A 19388-nucleotide genomic window follows, 5' to 3' on the forward strand; every position below is an offset into this window, starting at 1 on the left:
CGCCACTCGTATGCTAAGGATCAAACAGGACTTAGTTCAAGGAAGTCACCATCTTCTAGGAAGCTGTTTTACACTGGGATAAAAAGTCCTTCGGCCATCCCACAAAGCCAGGCATGCTGGTCTGGGGAATTTAGCCGGATGGAACGCTTTCCCCCGGCTCTGAAACAAACAAAACAAACACTCACTTGTTAAAATAAAAAGAATGTTGACTTTATCTATTTTATGAATCACACAACGAACACTGGACAGAGAGGACCAGTGGAAAACGCATTCGGTTTTGGGGCTGGTGAAATGTTTTGAGTTACATACTCTGCTTTCATGCGCCCAGCTGCAAAAGCCGCCCTCCACATGTGGCCCTGCAGCTGTTTCAGCGCCGTGGTCTTTCGATCCAGAGACATCTGCCAGCGCACGTTATCCACCACGGCCTGGATCATCTGCTGCAGGTCATCCGCTCCATTCCCAGATGCAGCAGGGATGGGAACAGCCCCATCCAGGTGGGAATCCTCTTCAGCCTTGAAGTCGTAAACAAGATGTTTGGTTCGGACTTATTTTTAAAAAGATCACTTAAAATGAGACCTGAAAACCAAGCTGAACAATTTTCTCCAACTATCATTAGCACCTAGCACTGTGACAAATTAAAGTGTCTTACACTTTGGAGGAGGATAGTGAACGATTCCTAAGGGAAAAGTGGATTCTAATTAATGAATTTACATTACCTTTCCTATATTGCTAAAGCTGAAATTTAAATCAAGAGGCATGTTGTACATGAGAAAAGACACAGCATATAATGGTAAAATGATACAGTAAGACCCAGTGTGTTGATTCACTTACTGGGATCAACAAACCAGGACTTTAATTACATCTGATCATTTTTTCTGCACTATAATGAACTGAGGAAGAAACAAAATCTCAACAAAATCCGTTTCTGCCTGGAATTCAATGAAAAGAAGCTAGCAAAGCAATGTCTGGGGTTGGTTCTTTTTCAGTATCCGTCAATATGAAAGGAATTTTTTCTTTGCAAAAAAAAAAAAAAAAAAACAACCCTAACAGCTATTTAGAACAATGACTGTGAGTAAGCATATTCCAATGATTTATACACTACAATGGGGGAATATGTATGTATATTTCAACAACAAGAGTTGTAAGACAAGACAAAGCTGAGGGAGGGGAGTTTCAGATGAACCCTGAGTTATCTAGAATATTTAACAAACCCAAATGCTCCGCGGCCCAAAGGAAGGAACTGTACATCCAATCCCAAATTCAACCATTAAAACATTTCCAGAGCGTTCCACATTGTCCGATGTAGAAAACTAACTAAAAAGTAACTGCCAGAGTTCACCCTGCACAGCATATAAGATCTTTGCCACTGAGGCAATTTTAATAAGGAAAAAAAAAAAGCAGCAACAACAGAGGGGTGGCTGGGTGGCTCAGGAGGTTAAACGTTTGCTTTCAGCTCAGGTCATGATCTCACAGTTTGTGTTAGAGCCCCGCATCGGGCTCTCTGCTCTCAATGCAGGGCCCACTTTGGATCCTTGGTCTCCCTCATTTTGCTCCCCCTGCCCTCCCGCTCGTGTGCGTGTGCGTGTGCTCTCTCACTCTCTCAAATAAATAAACGTTTGAAAAAGAAAGAAAGAGTCCCATATTGAACTTAAGTTGGAAGAGGCGAGTCCGGTCTCAAAATGGAGGTAAAACCGCCGCCCAGTCGCCCCCAGCCCAACTCTGGCCATCACCGCTACCACCGGGGGGAGGAGGGCCATGATCCAAAGGAACCAGAACAGTTGAGAAAACTGTTTATTGGTGGTTTCAGCTTTGAAACTACAGATGATAGTTTAAGAGAACATTGTAAAAAATGGGGCACACTTACAGACTGTGTGGTGATGAGAGACCCCCAAACGAAATGTTCCAGAGGTTTCGGTTTTGTGACTTACTCTTGTGTGGAGAAGGTGGATGTAGCAATGTGTGCTCGACCACACAAGGTTGATGGGCATGTAGTGGAACCAAAGAGAGCTGTTTCTACAGAGGATTCTGTAAAGCCTGGCACCCATCTAACTGTGAAGAAAATTTTCGTTGGTGGTATTAAAGAAGATACAGAAGAATATAATTTGAGAGACTACTTTGAAAACTATGGCAAGATGGAAACCACAGAAGTTATGGGGGACAGGCAGAGTGGAACAAAGAGAGGATTTGCTTTTGTAACTTCTGATACAGTTGATACAACTGTTGTTCAGAAATACCACACAATTAATGGGCATAACTGTGAAGTGGAAAAGGCCCTTTCCAAACAAGAATTTCTGTCTGCTGGATCGCAAAGAGGTCGTGGAGGTGGATCTGGCAACTTTATGGGTCGTGGAGGAAACTTGGGAGGTGGTGGTAACTTTGGCCGCGGTGGAAACTCTGGTGGAAGAGGAGGCTATGGTGGTGGAGGTGGTGGCAGCAGGGGTAGTTATGGAGGAGGTGATGGTGGATATAATGGATTTGGAGGTGATGGTGGCAACTATGGTGGTGGTCCTGGTTCTAGAGTAGAGGAGGCTATGGTGGTGGTGGACCAGGATATGGAAACCAAGGAGGTGGATATGGTGGCGGTGGTGGCGGATATGATGGTTACAATGAAGGAGGAAATTTTGGAGGTGGTAAGTATGGTGGTGGTGGGAACTGTAACGATTTTGGAAATTATAGGGGACAACAGCAATCAAATTACGGACCCATGAAGGGGGGCGGTTTTGGTGGAAGAAGCTCGGGCAGTCCCTAAGGTGGTGGTTATGGATCTGGTGGTGGAAGTGGTAGATGCGGTAGCAGAAGGTTCGAAAAATTTTCAGAAGGGCTACAGTTCTCAGCAGGAGAGAGAGCGAGGAGTTGTCAGGAAAGCTTCAGGTTACTTTGAGACAGTTGTCCCAACTGCATTAGAGGAACTGTAAAAATCTGCCACAGAAGGAACGACGCTCCATAGTCAGAAGAGTTCCTGCAGCTTCAACAGGAAACCCTTCTTGCTCAGGACGGTCATAGCCACAGTTGGTAAAAAGTGCAGCTATTGATTAATGCAATGTAGTGTCAATTAGATGTGTATTCCTGAGGTTTTCTTTCTGTTGTAGCTTTGTTTTTTTCTTTTCATTACATCAGGTATATTGCCCTGTAAATTGTGGTACTGGTACCAGGAAAAAAAAAATTAAGGAATTTTTAACTTTTCAAAACAATAAAAATAAAATAAAAAGAAAGAAAGAAAGGAAAAAAATCAGTTCTTTCCCAGTTCCACAATGTGGAAGGGAAAAACGGACTGTAAACCGGAGGGTGAATAGAGCAGAGCACCACAAGAGACAGACGCTGGCCCATGAGCAGGGAGACAGGTCTAGAGGGCTGTATGGATGTGAAGCCCGAGGAGGGCTGTGCAGGGGGGGGCACGGCTCCTACCAAGAGGCAGAAGAGAGTGGAGAATGAGGTGCTGAGGTGCTGTCACTGGGAGACATTAATGAAAAATGTGACAAGACAGCACAAAACCTTTTACACACTACCCAGAAAAAGCTTCGTTTTAAAAATACATGACATTTTTATGCTTCTGGAATAGCTCCAGAGAGAAGCAACTGTAGAGACAATGAACTGCCATGATCTGCCCGTTTAATTATGTACTGTGAATTCCTAAGCAGGCAAGTCACTGCAACTGCCATGCCCTGTGAGCCCAGAGAGCTTCTTTTACAATATGCTCAGAGCGCATTCTAAGTCTCCAGGCATCCTCAGTTCTCAGACACTTGGGAATGTGGAAGCAATGGAAGAGAAGTGTCCCAACCTGTTTCCTCAGAAGACTGACATCCTGCTGGCACTCCTCTTCTTCCCAATGTGTCTGCAGATACTCTTTAACATTTTCTTTGATGTAAGGAAATAAAATGTCCTGGGTAAATGAGTTTAAAAAAAAAAAAGAATTAGCTTCAGTCATTTGTATGAGATCAAGTTCTTCAACAATCTCACTTTGCTAGTTGTGGCATGTAAGCCACTGAAAACTACATTGAAAATATGAAAATTACTGCTGTGGATACAGGAGTGAAACAGAAACAGAGACCAAGAAACAAATGAATTAGATCGAGTCAGCAAACTATAGCCCATGGGCCAAATCCACTCTACCTCCTGTTTTTGTAAATGAAGTTTTGCTTTTTTGTTTTTTTTTAAAGTAAGCTCTATGTCCAACATGGGTTTTGAACTCACAATCCCAAGATCAACAGTCATATGTTCTACCAACTGAGCCAGCCAGGCGCTCCTGTAAAGCAAGTTTTATTGGAACACAGCCACTCTCACTTGCTTGCATTGTCAGTGGCTACTTTGGGGCCACAATGGCAGAGTTGAATATCTGTAACCAAGACCATATGGTCCGCAAAGTCTAAACATTTACTGTTCAGCCCTTTACAGAAAAAGTCCACTGACTCCTAAACTAGATTGTTGACCATAGGTCCTTGAGGGTAGGGATCAAATATACTTTGCTCACAGCTGTTATCATCAATACACACACACTATCTGGCCCATGTCCATGGATGACAAATATTCAAAAAAAAAAAAAAAAAAAAGACAATTTGATCACCATGATTTTTTCTTGGTAATCAGACTACCTATAGAATACCCTGTAAAACAGTGATGGGCAAAATAATTAAAAAATAAATACCCTGTCAGTAATCCATACACTAGGACCATGATTTCTCTTAGGTCAAAATTTTTATTTACTTACCACTGAGCTTATGTATCTTTTCTTTTTTTTGTTTGTTTATTTATTTTGAGAGAGAAGGAGAGTGAGCAAATGGGAGGAGGGACAGAGAGATAGGGAGAGAGAGAATCCTAAGCAGGCTCCATGCTGTCAGTGCAGAGCCCAACTCGTCTTAACCCCGTAAACTGTGAGATCATGACCTGGGGCCGAAATCAAGAGTTGACATTTAACCTACTGAGCCACCCAGATGTTCCAAGTCTATGTATCTTTTCAAAGTAAATGTGGTACATTCAATAAGTTTTGGGTTTTTTTTTTTGTTGTTGTTGTTGTTGTTTTTAGTGTCTACTAGTGGGGCACAGAAAAGGGAATTGAAAAGATAAAATAAATCAAAGTCCCTTTTCTCCAAAAGCTTAAGAATCTAGTGGGGGGACAGGAGGATGGCAAGCAAACAAAAACTTGTGATATGGGGCAAAGGGTGAGACAAGCAGAGTATAAGCAGAATGCTGTACAAATCCAGAGTATGATAACCTGCAAGAGTCTTAGCAATTACCAGTATTTTCTAAATATTGTATTTTTCTAAAAAATACAGAAAAATTAGTATACACTATGATGTACACCCCAAGTATACAATTCAGAGAAGGTCTCATACTTTAAGGAAAACTGTATAATCAAGTTGAACTCAATAAGTCAGTTTATTGGGGTGCCTGGGTGGCTCAGTTGGTTAAGCATCCAACTTCGGCTCAGGTGATGAACTCAGGGTCCATGGGTTCAAGTCCCATATCAGGGTCTGTGCTGACAGCTCGGAGCCTAGAGCCTGCTTTGGATTCTGTGCCTCCCTCTCTTTGTCCCTGTCTCTGTCTCAAAAATAAATAAACGTTAAAAAAGAAGTCAGTTTATTTAGGGGCACTTAAGTGGCTCAGTTGGTTGAGCATCCAACTCTTGATTTTGGCTCAGGTCACGATCCCAGGGTTGTGAGATAAAGTCCTCCATCAGGCTCTGTGCAGAGCATGGAGCCTGCTTGAATTTCTCTCTCTCTTTCTGTGCTCCTCTCTATTGCTCGCATGCTCTCTCTGTCTCTCTCTAAAAAAAATAAAGTTTTTTAAAAAGAAGTCTGTTTATCTAAACTCATCCACTTATTTTTTTAATGTTTTTATTATTTATTTTTGAGACAGTGCAAGTAGGGAAGGGGCAAAGGGGGGGTAGAGGATCCGAAGGGGGTTCTGCACCAATAGCAGCGAGTCCTATGTGGGGTTCAAATCTATGAACCACGAGATCATGACCTGAGCCGAAGTTGGATGCTCAACCAACTGAGCCCCCCAGGTGCCCCTCACTCACTTATTTCTTTACTCAAATATTTACAGAATGCCCTTATAACTTCCAGTTACAAAATAAGTAAGTCACAGGGATACAAAGTACAGCATGGGGAATATACTCAATAATACTGTAGTAACTTTATATGGTTATGGATGGTAATTAAACTTATTATGGTGAGGGTTTCCTAATGTAAAAAAATGTCCAATCACTACGTTGCACACCTGAAACTAATATAATATTGCATGTCAACTGCATTTCAACAGAAAAATAAATAAAGAGTAGGGCTGATGCGTTTACCTCTCTTCATAACACATTATTCACATTTCACCTGGCCTAGTAAAAATAAAGTCATTCAATTTTGCTTGTTCCCACATGGCGTTCCAGTAAGTAATGGATCATTCAGCAGATTCAAAAGCGTACAGTGTAATCAAGCAAATTGTTCAGCATACTTGACAGAACAGCCTTGTTTAAACTCAATAAAAACTCAATCCTGATCTAAAAGAAGGAAAATGAAGAGCTGAGATTGACAGCTTGTTTTTTCCGCAAGAGACTCCTTTTACCATACTGATAGGCTTCTGTTCTTTAAATACTTGGTTTTCCCATCATGCCCTACATCATGCCCCTCCTTATCCTTCCTTTCACCTACTAATTTCTCCCGGACTCATGTACTGTAGCAGGACTGCAAGCTGGCCCCCTACTCAAGAATGCTGAGAAGATACACAAAAACTGAAGGCACACACAGCCAGTCCTCTCCTAAGCATATATCATAGACAAACTCTAACACAGGCACACAAAGAGAGAAGTAAAAAAAATGTTTATTTTAGTACTGGGTGTAATAACAAAATCAATGGAAACAATCTAAATCTTTATTAGCTAGAGAATAAACTCTAGTATATTCTTTCATTCTCTAAAACAACATATATATAAATAAATAAATAAGTAAATAAATAAATAAATAAATAATAAAAATAAAAAATACAACAACATACAGCAGTTAAAAACTCAATACTGAGGGGCACCCGGCAGGCTCAGTCGGAGAAGCATATGACTCCTGATCTTGGGTAAGTTTGAGCCCCACGCTGGGTGTAGAGATTACTTAAATTAAAAAAATAAAATACTTGGGGCGCCTGGGTGGCGCAGTCGGTTAAGCGTCCGACTTCAGCCAGGTCACGATCTCGCGGTCCGTGAGTTCGAGCCCCGCGTCAGGCTCTGGGCTGATGGCTCGGAGCCTGGAGCCTGTTTCCGATTCTGTGTCTCCCTCTCTCTCTGCCCCTCCCCCGTTCATGCTCTGTCTCTCTCTGTCCAAAAATAAATAAAAAACGTTGAAAAAAAAATTTAAAAAAAAAATAAAATAAAATAAAATACTTGAAAAAACATCAATGTACTGAAATTATGATTATAAACGTGAATATAAACCCTAATGTATAAATAAAATTCATACAAAATGAGAGGTACTCAAGAGTCTCACTTATATTTATAATGCTTTATTTCTTTAGGATCTAAAATAAAATAGTCTCAAATTTAAAAAGCTTTGTGGTGGATGCATGCTCATTATATTAATCCGTATTCTTGCTTATTTAAAATGTTTCACAATTAAAACACAAGGCAACTTTGATCCCTCATCCTCTACCTGCTTCTTTCTCACTTGGTCATCCTCCTCCAATGTCCTATCTCCATTATTCCTCAACTCCCAAGCAACTGGAAACATTCCTGGGGAAAAACTTTGGGTTAGATTCATGGCCTCTCAGTAAATGAAAAGCTGAAGTACTTGAAAGGCATAAAAACAGATACAGTGCTATAGTACTTTGTGTTTCACAAAGCCCAATTTCCCATATCCAGCTTTAATGACCCCAAGAACAATTTATGGAGAGCCTGTGAGAGCCCAAGTCTTTAACCTCTCTGGCAGAAGAGAAAAAAAGACTATAGGCAGTATGCCAGGCCAGGGGGTCCTACCTCTGCTTTTTACTGCCATATTCAACTTACCCCCTCTCTGAGCCTCAGTTTTCTCACCTGTTAAATGGGAATGATAATACCAAGCAGTCACTGCAGAAATTAGAGATAATTAGATAGAAAGCACCTAGACCTTACCACTTATCATATTCTCCAGCACAGACATTTAAACTGGACAAGGATCACCTTTGACCCAAACTGAGTGACAAATAATAGCAGAGAAGTTCCCAGAGGATAAATCACAAGCACAATCAAGTCATACATTCAAGTTTTACTGAGGACCTACTGAGTGCCAGATGCCGCTGATAACAGAGTTATGAACCACAGCCTCGCCTCAGCGAACTCACAGGTGCAAGGTTTCAAACAATTTTGAACTTTTAGGAAAAGCTTTAAAAGTTAAACATTACTTTGGAATTCCTGTTCATCCAATTTGCCCCTTTCCTCTAGACATAAAACTCCCTTCTGCACTAAGTACACACACAAAGCTAGGCAATGAAAGCAGAACTTAGTATGACACACGGAACAACAAGACCACCTGGGAATGACATGTTAGCAGACTTCTATTTTAGTGCAAAAGTGTTACTGCATCGTATAAAAGTACATGGGGCACATAACTAAATTGTGAAGATTTTATCCCGTTCTTTCAACATACTTTCTGAGCAATCTATTCTGTGAGACAAATAAAACGCCTTCAAGTTGCTTATTTTTAAAGTCAGTAACAATATCGATTATATATGCTATGATAACATATAAGAAAGCTCTAAAAATAGACTTCAAAGAGCTAATGCTTCTTGCCCAACCCTGCCCATTGAACATTTTCAGCCTTTAAAAGTAATTCCAGAAAGAACTGTAATGATAAACGCTTTAACTTCAGTCATAATCCATTTATGGATAATTTCAGAATATTATAGCATGAAAACAATGCTGCAGTAAACCCAGGATTCTACAAGTGTGTGAATGTTTTTAGTCCACCAGGCACCGAAGGGGCTGTTATGCTTTAGTAGTACATATAACAAAAGGCCATGGAACTAAATGAGAGTATTTGTCTTTCAGGCGACTATGATTAAATTCCACTAAATGCTGGAGGGGATACTATGCAAGCAGCAATTTACATTACTCTGCACAGCTCAATGGTAGCTTTCTGAAAGAGCTCCATTAAGGCTCCTTAAGGGCCACAAAATTTCTGAACGTCTAATTAAAGAAGCTGCCTCATTAATGTTTAGAAGTCCAAATATGGATTTGCTTTACAGTCAAGTGGTCTGGTCGTTTTAATAAAAAGGTCATAGAATCAATAAAAATAAAATAGTTGCTATAATGTTTACTCAAGACTCCTCTGAGGAAAATGGGTAATAAAAAGGTAATGGGTAATAGAGTACAGCTATTTAAAGAAACTATTTTAAAAGCCTTCCAATGAACCACATAGTACGACAAATGATTCAAAGTATTTGAGAACTTAGAATTTTTTCGGCCAGAAAATTAAACATGAAGGCAATACTTTTAGGCTACTATTTTTCTATTAATCTCAGAAGATAAAAAGCAAAGGAAAATTAAGTGGGGTCTTAATTCTCTAAGCAAATCACATCCTCTAAATAAGAAATAAAACAGGTTAAAAATAAAGAACATAATCCCATTCTGGGGAATATCTAATGCACAGAACAAAATTGAGGGGAACATGGACATTTACACTACATTACATTCTCACTGGGTCAGGAGGTCATTTTCTACAATGAGAGCGTATAATCTTTTTTTAAAATTGAGATATAATTGACATATATTAGTTTGGAGCGTACAACACAGTGATTTGATACATGTATATAATACTGCAAAATGGTCACCACAATAAGCCTAGTTAACATGCATCACCACACAGTTATAAATTTTATCTTGTGATGAGAACTTTTAAGATTTTTCTTAGCAACTTTCAAAATATACAATACAGTCACCATGCTGTACATTATATTCCAGAACTTACTTATTTTATAACTCTAAGTTTGTACCTGCTTGAACACTTCCAATGTTGGGAATTTACTACTTCTTGGAGTGGTCCATGCCACCTGTTAAGACAGCTTCAGCAGTGGTGGTATTAAAATTGCTCCTTCAATATCCTTCCTGAAGACCCTACTAGGAGCTACCAAAAGTTTGGTGCTCTGGCTGCTACATGGGGCCACAGGAGCTCAGAAATTATGACTTTGGTGTCCCTATCTTCAGTGGGGTAGGAAGGGATGTAACCATTCCTCTTTGAAAGCAGAAGCCTTTAGGAATAAACATTAGATTTCATCACCTGAATTCAAAATGATTAAATATGTTGCTGATAAAAAAAAAAAAAAGTGTCTTCTAAATCCCGTTAAGGAGATTAAACTGTAATTAAAGAAAGATAAACTATAATCTAATTAATTGCAATGAGTCACATCACACAAGGGAAGGTTGTCATTACAAGGGGCTAGTAGCTGGGATAAGGTTTGAAAAAGACGCACAGAGACAGAATTATCAGTATCTCATGAATTTCAGAGAAGGAAACCAGATTGGCCTGGAGTCCTAGCCCCAAACAGTAGAAGGGAAAGGAAAGGAATTGATAATTAGCTTTTTGAATCCACCTACCATCCCTGATGGTGACCCCTCTGAACACATGATGAAGCCTGGGTTCTAAAAGGTTTCATTGCTGGTACAAAGTAAAGGCACAACTCAAACCCAGGCCTATGAAATCCCAATGCCTGAGTCTATCCAGCTCTGTGAGTAGATGACGTTGGGGAGCACTACTCTTGGGATCACCCAACACCCTGGGGACCGTGATATTCTCTACAGATAATTCTAATATACCTTTGGTTTCTCAAAGACATTTGTACAAAGCAAATGAGAGATTTGAGGGGCACCTGGGTGGCTCAGTCGGTTGAACGTCTGACTTGGGCTCAGGTCACGATCTTGCAGTTTAAGATCATGTGAGTTCAAGCCCCGCATTGGGCTCTGTGTGGACAGCTCAGAGCCTGGAGCCCACTTCAGATTTTGTGTCTCCCTCTCTCTCTGCCCTCCCCTGCTTGCGCTCTTTCTCTCTCTCTCAAAAATAAATAAACATTAAGAAAATTAAAAAATAGAAAAAATAGAAAAAAAAAGAAAAAGAAAATGAGAGATGTGAGTTCACCTGGCAGTTCTATAACATTTCCAATAAACAGTAGTAATAATATAAGTAAGTTTTATAATAGTGGGAGTAACTGCCAACATTTACTAAGTCCTTATTATTCCAGGCACTCTCTATCTATAGTCAATCTTTAGTGACCTCTCATCTAATTTCATGATTTCAAATACCATCTCTTACTACTGACCCTCAAATCCAAGCTTTAGTACATAACTTCTCCCTGAACTACCAAGCACTCCAAATTTATTCAATGGATTAATAAACGGTCTGAATGATCTCATTTCAATTCTCTTAATAACCCTAATGAAACAAGTATTATTATTTCTCCCATTTTACACAAGCACATAAAGGTTAAGTACAAATTAATAGACTATGGTAACGGTTTATCAATCAGGTCTTGTTCTGTTTTGTTTGAAGAACCAGATCCCAGAGCTTCATCACCCTGGCTGCAGGGATCTAATGAGCTTAACTGAACCTACAGTGACTTAGACCCACACAAGGTCCAGCCCAGGAGTCAGCCAGCCTCTTGGAGCATACCAAGAGAACTGCGAACACTGGCCTGACCACGGCTCCTCTTCAAAGTCCCACCCAGGTCCCACTCTCGGGATTACCACTAGTTTCCAAACTATGTGTCTTAGTCTCTTTCCTCAGTGAAGGGTGTTAGCTCCACACTTTTTAGACTTAAGGAAAGGAATTTGTTCAAAGGTCACAATAATGAATCATTGGGAAAAAAATCAAGTTAATGAACCCCTCATATACACACCCAGAAGACAAAGAACCTTTTTTTGTATTTAAGACTTCTGTCTTTGAAAAGAAATCTGTGTTTCTGAAATAGAATCCCCTGGGAAGAGGTGCCAAGAGGTTCCAGGAGGGCCTCTAAGGACAGAGCTATTGACTATGTTCACATTCTTTAGAGGAGTGATGGAAAACTGGGTACAACAGGCTCACCGGGGGTTGCCTTCCACCCCTCTCTGACCCCTACATACACCAAAGCCAATTTTGAAAATTAAATGAGCAATTAATTATGAAAATCAAAAGTATGATACAAAAATAAGTTTGTTTTACTAAAGAAAAAAAGAATACCTTTTTTTCTTTAGTAAAGGAGTAACATGGGGGTAAGCTGTAAGAATGGAAAATGTTAAGAATCATCAAACACGGAGGGCGCCTGGGTGGCTCAGTCGGTTAAGTGTCCAACTTTGGCTCAGGTCATGATCTCACAGTTCAAGGGTTCGAGTCCCGCATCGGGCTCTGTGCTGACAGCTCAGAGCCTGGAGCCTGTTTCAGATTCTGTGTCTCCCTCTCTCTCTGCCCCTCCCCTGTTCATGCTCTGTCTCTGTCTCAAAAATAAATAAACATTAAAAAATAAAATTTAAAAGAATCATCTAACAGAGAAGGACTTCTCAGAGCTAAATACAGGATATACTTAAAAAGTTTATCTGGGCAAGATAGAGGCCTACCTACATATTTAAAAAGTGGGAGTTAGATATTATAATTGGTGCCTTTTTTTGGAGTAGATCAGACTACATTTATTTCAATAATCTCAACTGCTCTACACAAAGGAAAAAAATCAGAAGGAATAGTCACCAAATTCTTAACGGTCATCTCTGAGTGGCAGGAGCAAAAGGAGACATTCACTCTCTATACTACGATATTATACTCTTCCATGATGTGTGCAATTTATAACAAACATGAATTACTTTGAGAAAAACTTGGGGGGAAAAGACTTTCCTCTATTCTCACAATAACAGATACAAGTTTCCATAGGAGAATATATTTAACTTTTAAACTTAATTTTTTAAATGTTTACTTATTTATTTTGAGAGAGAGAGAGAGAGCACAAGAGCTGAGGAGGGGCAGAGAGAGTCCCAAGCAGGCTCCACACCCCCAGTGCAGACGTGGGGCTCGAACTCATGAACCGTGAGATCATGACCTGAGCCGAAATTAAGAATAGGATGCTCAACCAACTGTGCCACCCAGGTGCCCCATAGCTTTTTTTTCTCCAATTTTTTTTTAAGTGTATTTATTTATTTGGGGGGGGGGCGGAGAGAGGGAAAGAAAACCAGTGGAGGAGGGGCAGACAGAAGATCTCAAGCCAGCTCTGTGCTGACAGCAGTGAGCCCACTGCAGGGCTTAAACTCAGGAACCATGAGATCGTGACCTGAGCTGAAGTAGGATGCTTAACCGATTGAGCCACCCAGGTGCCCCAACCCCACAGCCTTTTAACTTAATTTTAATTGTTAATAAAATTTCTACCTTTCATTTTCTTTTTAAGTAAACTCTATCCCCAAGACGGGGCTCGAACTCATGACACCAAGTCATTACACCGAAATCAAGAGTCACATGCTCCCCGACTGAGCCCGCCAGGCGCCCCTCTTTCATAGTTTTTAAGGTCCATTTTTTGCTGATTTCTTCCTTTGGACTTCTAGGTTTTAGAAATGTTGATCAATGAAAAGTCTAATGTCATTCTAGAAACACTTCAGATAAGTTATATGCTGTTCAAATGAGATAAAGTACTACCTTGAGGAAATGTGAAATAGCAAGGACAGACAAGGTGGGGAAAAACTCAGTCCCAACCCTGTCCATGACCATTCTGGAACACATCATACCACCATCACAGAGCATTTACTGAATGCCTTATGTGCCTTTTTAAAAAATTCTTATGTTTTAGATTGTATTGGGCCCCAATCAATTCATACATACAAAGTTACGCTATGTAATTGTCGACCATTACCCAAATAACCTACCAGGTTTTCCATCTAAGAAATAAGTAAATTAAACAGTTGCTATCAAAATTTAAAAAAAAAAAAAAAAAAAGGAAAGAAAGGCTTCAGTCTCTGTCCATGAGGAGCTCTCAACATTGCTGGGAGACGGGACACAAATATAACACCAGAGGCAGCATGTGCTACAGTGGCAAATATACAGCCCTACAAAGGAGGGAGAGGATTCTGAAATTCCTGCTCAAACAAAACTCCTTTGAGAGCAGAAGCAGATCTTACTTCTGCGTTTCCATAGCCTAGCACAATAAATATTTTTTTAAGTTAATGAGTACATGGAACCAACCTGTACTTGGAGAGGAAAAAGTATTACATTCTAAGCTGAAGGAACAGTGGTGGCATGAAAGGGCATGACCTGAATGGGCATTTTCAGCTATAAAACGTGTAACAGAATAAAGGGACAGAAAATTGGAAAATCCTGTTCACTGAAGTGCAGAAGTTGAAACTTTATCTCTCAGCCAACAGGAAACCAGAAAGGATTTCCATGGTGTAAAGACAACCTATTCATGTACCTGTCCTCCTTACCAGGTTCTGTGAGGGTGACGGCTGGGTCTTAACGATTCTGGATCCTAGAAGAGCCTGGCACATGATTGGTATTTAAATAAATGTGAGAGGGGCGCCTGGGTGGCTCAGTCGGTTAAGCGTCCGACTTCAGCTCAGGTCACGATCTTGCGGTCCGTGGGTTCGAGCCCTGCATCGGGCTCTGGGCTGATGGCTCAGAGCCTGGAGCCTGCTTCCGATTCTGTGTCTCCCTCTCTTTCTGCCCCTCCCCTGTTCATGCTCTGTCTCTCTCTGTCTCAAAAATAAATAAAAACGTTAAAAAAAAATTTTTTTTTAAATAAATAAATGTGAGAGAAAGGAAGGAAAGATCAAACAAGTGCAGTGACACAAAAGGTTCTAGAGTAAGAGACCAGAAAGTCAAGCCAGGGGTGCTTTCCATCCACTTCTTGATATACTCAGACCTAATACAGTGATTCTCCAAAGCCTCTTCCCTTTGTTTCTGGTTGAATCAACAAAAATCCTCTCAGGTACCAAACATGGGTATATGTCCCTTTTGGAAACAGAATGAAGCAATGGGGAAGGTTTGGGAGAATGTTAAGTAAACCACCCAACAGCTACTTATCAAGACAGTCCTGCCATTCTAGTGGTTCCACAAATTCTTTGAAAGTAGATACACTGGTCTCATTCTTACTGTATTTTTGACTAGAGCCATAAGGAGTGGAGGTAATCATGGTGGGGAAAATATGTGGAGCAGGTGTCAGTAAATGTTAGTTGCCCCTTTTCCTTACTGAATTTTCACAAGCACTCTCTGTATCCCTTAGTCTGATACTTCTTGCATTATCATCAGTGTTTCTACAGAGCTTTATAATTTTTCAAAGTGTTCTGCATTCTATTCCATTCAGTCTTCATCACCACCTGATAAGCACACCAGATCCTACTATCTCATCCTTGCAGATGAAAAAGACTAAATTCAGAGATTCAATGAAGACGGGGAACGTAACTCAATTGCAGTTACTGGTGTCAATAATAAACAGTATAGGTAGAAGGAATTTTCTAGTTTGCCGTCCCTTGAGGGCTGTCTTCTAGCCAGTTTCATATTGAGGGCAGAATGGGCATCATATATTTCTCAGTGCTAAAAACGGTAGAAGTGACAATACTTATCATTTGGATGTTTAACCAAAGTTGGGATATACTGTCAGATAACACAAGCTCTCTTCCCAGAAAAACCATAAAATTAACATAGCAGTTGGGGCGCCTGGGTGGCTCAGTCGGTTAAGCGTCCGACTTCAGCTCAGGTCACGATCTCATGGTCCGTGAGTTGGAGCCCCGCGTCGGGCTCTGGGCTGATGGCTCAGAGCCTGGAGCCTGCTTCCGATTCTGTGTCTCCCTCTCTCTCTGCCCCTCCCCTGTTCATGCTCTGTCTCTCTCTGTCTCAAAAATAAATAAACGTTAAAAAAAAAAAAATTAACATAGCAGTTTTCATGAGAAAGAAATGTCAACCTCAACATTTCTCAATTATTATCTTTTAAAATACACTGCTGAAATATAAAAGAACATATAAGAGTAAATTACAAGCATCAGTAAACAATCAAGAATACATCAGTCATTTCTAAAAGTGTTTTAACCTAAAATATATTTCAAAAATATATATATTAAACTAACACTAGAAAAGTATATAAGCAGGATTATGTTTCTAAAGGGAATCAAGAAGCACCTGGCTGGCTCAGTCGGTGGATTGTTCTATTCTTGATCTTGGGGTTGTGAGCTCAAGCCCCACATCGGGTGTTGAGATTGCTTAAAAATAAAATCTTTAAAAGTAAATAATAAGTAAGTAAATAGAATCAAAACCTGTATCATTTTGATCTCAATCATTTGCTCTCAATGGGTATCTGCTGGGGCGCCTGGGTGGCTCAGTCAGTTTAGTGTCTGACTCTTGATTTTGGCTCAGGTCATGATCTCACAGCTCCTGGGTTTGAGCCCCGAGTCAGGCTCTGCACTGAAAGCACACAGCCTGCTTGGGATTGTGTGTGTGTGTCTCTGTCTCTCTCTCTCTCTCTCTCTCTCTCTCTCTCTCTCCTTCTCCCCTGCTAGCATGTGCACATGCTCTCTCAAAAATAAACTGAAAAAAAAAAAAACAAAACAAAAACGGGTATCCACTACCTCAAACAAGTATTTATAGGATCAAGGATTTGTCTGTTTAATTAGTATCTTCTAAAACATAGAAGGTTTAGTTTGAGATTTTTTTTCCCTTAGTCTAATTCAAAACCTTGCCAAATATCTCATTCTCTGAGGTAAAACTCTAGCCCTTAAACAATGTCTTTACCAACCTCCATACCAGCACAATCCTTAAACACCAACACAATCTTTAAAACAAAAACTGTCAGGGACACTTGGGTGGCTCAGGCGGTTGAGTGTGCGACTTCGGCTCAGGTCATGATCTCATGGCTCATGAGTTTGAGCCCCACGTTGAGCTGAGCTCAGGCCAAGAGCTCAGAGCCTGAAGCCTGCTCAGATTCGGTCTCCATCTCTCTCTCTCTCTTTGCCTTTCCCCTGCTCGTGCACACTCTCTCTCTCAAATATAAATATTAATAAAAATAAGAAAAAAACTGTCAAATCTTAAAGAAAACATTATCGATTGTATCCAACACCATTAATGATAAATTTGAAAAGTGGAGCAAATATAAATTCTAATTCCTTTATAGCCTAGATCCTCTAAAGGCATCTATTAGAGATGTTTGTGCTAACCAAGCATGGTAGAGGGGAAAATTCCCCCACCCTCAGATGTCCATATCCTAAACCTCAAAACCTATGAATATGTTACTTCATATGGCAAAGGGACTGTAGATATAATAAATTAAGATTCTCAAGATGGCAAGATTATCTTTGGATTATGTGGTTGGGCCTGATGCAATCCCAAGGGTCCTTATAGGTAAAAGGAAGTAGGAAGGTCAAAGTCAGAGACTGAAAGGCTGGTCTCAAGATGCCATACTGTTGATTCTGAAGACAGGGGAAAGGCCCAAGAACCAGGAAATGTGGGCAGCCTCTAGAAACTGGGAATGGCAAAGAAATTTTTCTAGAATTTTCTAAAATCTTCAGAAGGGACACAACCCTGCCAATACCTTTTTTAACTCCGTGAGATCCACTTCAGATTACCCTCTAGAAGTATAACATGATAAATCTGTATTGTCTTAAACCACTAAGTGTGTGGTAATTTTGTTACAGCGACCAGAGGAAAATAACACAACAGGTTTAGCAAGGCACTATTTACCTGCCCCTCTGCCAGGATATCCAAAGGCTTATTATACGCAAGTCCCTATTATACATACACATTCAACTAAATAAACACTTTTAAGTGTACTACCTAGTTACTCCTGTAAGTACACATAACTCCTTGCTAACAATTCTATTTGTCCTTTAAGAAAGGGGCTTTTGCTTTACAGTTCAGTTTTGGAAGGCGATTTGCAAAAAAAGCTGGGGAAGTGGCGACCTGCTATTAATCCTTTGGTGTCTACCAGGCTTACTGCATGACCTTGTTCCCTTGTATACAGCCTTACTGATTCATAGTCAATTTACTTAACCTCTCTCTCAGAGGTTGTGGTTCTGTTAATGGTGATAGATCTCTCATCTATACTCTTTCTTGGTCTGCTTTACCATATCAAATGGGCCATCAGAAAAGAGCAGTGCTAACAGGCCTACACATAGGTATAACTTGCAAATTTCTATGACGCCTAAAACCTTAAAAGTGTGGTACATAGGATGGCAGCAGTGGCATCACCTGGGCATCTGTGAGAAACTCAGCATCAAGTCCCGTTCCAGATCTTTATACCAGAAACTCCATTTTAGGGGCACCTGGGTGGCTCAGTCGGTTAAGTGTCCAACTCTTGATTTCGGCTCCAGGTGATGATCTCACCGTCTGCAAGTTCAAGCCCCATGTCAGGCTCTGCGCTGACAGCACAGAGCCTGCTTGGGATTCTCTGTCTCCCTCTCTACCCTAACCCCATTCATGCTCTCTCTCTCTCACTCTAAATAAAAATAAAAAACAACTTTAATTTAAAAAGTGGGGGGGGGGGCACCTGGGTGGCTCAGTCGGTTAAGCATCCAATTCTTGGTTTCAGTTCAAGTCATGATCTATAGGTTCATGAGTTCGGTCCCCGAATCAGGCTCTGCACTGATGTGCAGAGACTGCTTGGGATTCTCTCTCTCCCTCTCTCTCTGCCCCTGCCCTGCTTGTGTGCTCTCTCAAAATAAACTGGGAAAAAAAAAATGTTTTTTTAATAAATAAATAAATAAATAGATAGATAGATAAATAAATAAATAAATCTTTAGAAAGAAAAAAGAGCCAACTACATTTTAGCAAGGTCCCTAAATTATTTGTATACACATTCAAGTCTGAGAAGCACAAATACAAAAAACCTCTGGCAAGGGTACCCACCATGCCCCACTTAATATATTTTAGGGACAAAAATCCCAATCAGGTTCTTATTTTCAGTTAATGGAATCTTCTTAATTACCAAGATTTTCTTTTCAAGCACAAGTTTTCTTAAGGCATAAATGAAAAACATGCTCCCTGCCCACTATTCACTACTACGATTTGTTGGAGTGGTAGGATGAAATATTGATGTAAATATATTCATTTATCTTACAAAGTTTTTTCAAGGGTTAAGCATTCATTAAATGTTGTCAGTAGCCTTATGAGGTAGAGATCCACACAATATAGCTGAGGAAATATGTACCTACACTCAGAGACATTAACTAACTTGTCATAAAACATCTGGGAGAAGCCAGAATGCTAATCCAGACCTGTATAGTCTCCAAACCTATCCCTGTAACTACTACTCTATACTGTCAATCCTCATTATTTGTCGGTTCCGTACTTACAAATTCTCCTACTCACTAAAGTTTATTTGTAACCCCAAAATCAATACTTGCTGCACTTTCCTGATCATTCAGAAACAGGTACACGTGCAAAGTGGCAAAAATCTGTAAACATTTGATGTACACATTCCCCCACACAAAGTGACGATTTGACTTGTTTCAC

General features: G+C 40.2%; 1 protein-coding gene and 1 pseudogene across 3 annotated transcripts in view; one reads left to right on the plus strand and one right to left on the minus strand.

Annotated features, from left to right (window-relative positions):
- ENOPH1 (enolase-phosphatase 1) overlaps window positions 1-19388 on the minus strand; it is a 36827-nt gene that overhangs the window by 10934 nt on the left and 6505 nt on the right. For 2 of the 3 annotated variants that reach the window (XM_019466098.2, XM_053901454.1), the window contains exon 2: window positions 310-512. In XM_019466098.2, coding sequence (XP_019321643.1) covers window positions 310-512 — 203 coding nt within the window. Of the gene's footprint in view, window positions 1-309; window positions 513-3778; window positions 3881-19388 lie in introns of all 3 variants that reach the window. The other variant, XM_019466089.1, reaches the window with a different exon arrangement.
- On the plus strand, window positions 1453-2999 carry LOC109276873 (heterogeneous nuclear ribonucleoprotein A3-like; annotated as a pseudogene).

The sequence above is a fragment of the Panthera pardus genome, unplaced genomic scaffold, assembly GCF_024362965.1.
Source record: "Panthera pardus isolate Hobbes unplaced genomic scaffold, ASM2436296v1 HiC_scaffold_13, whole genome shotgun sequence".
Taxonomy (NCBI): Eukaryota; Metazoa; Chordata; class Mammalia; order Carnivora; family Felidae; genus Panthera; species Panthera pardus.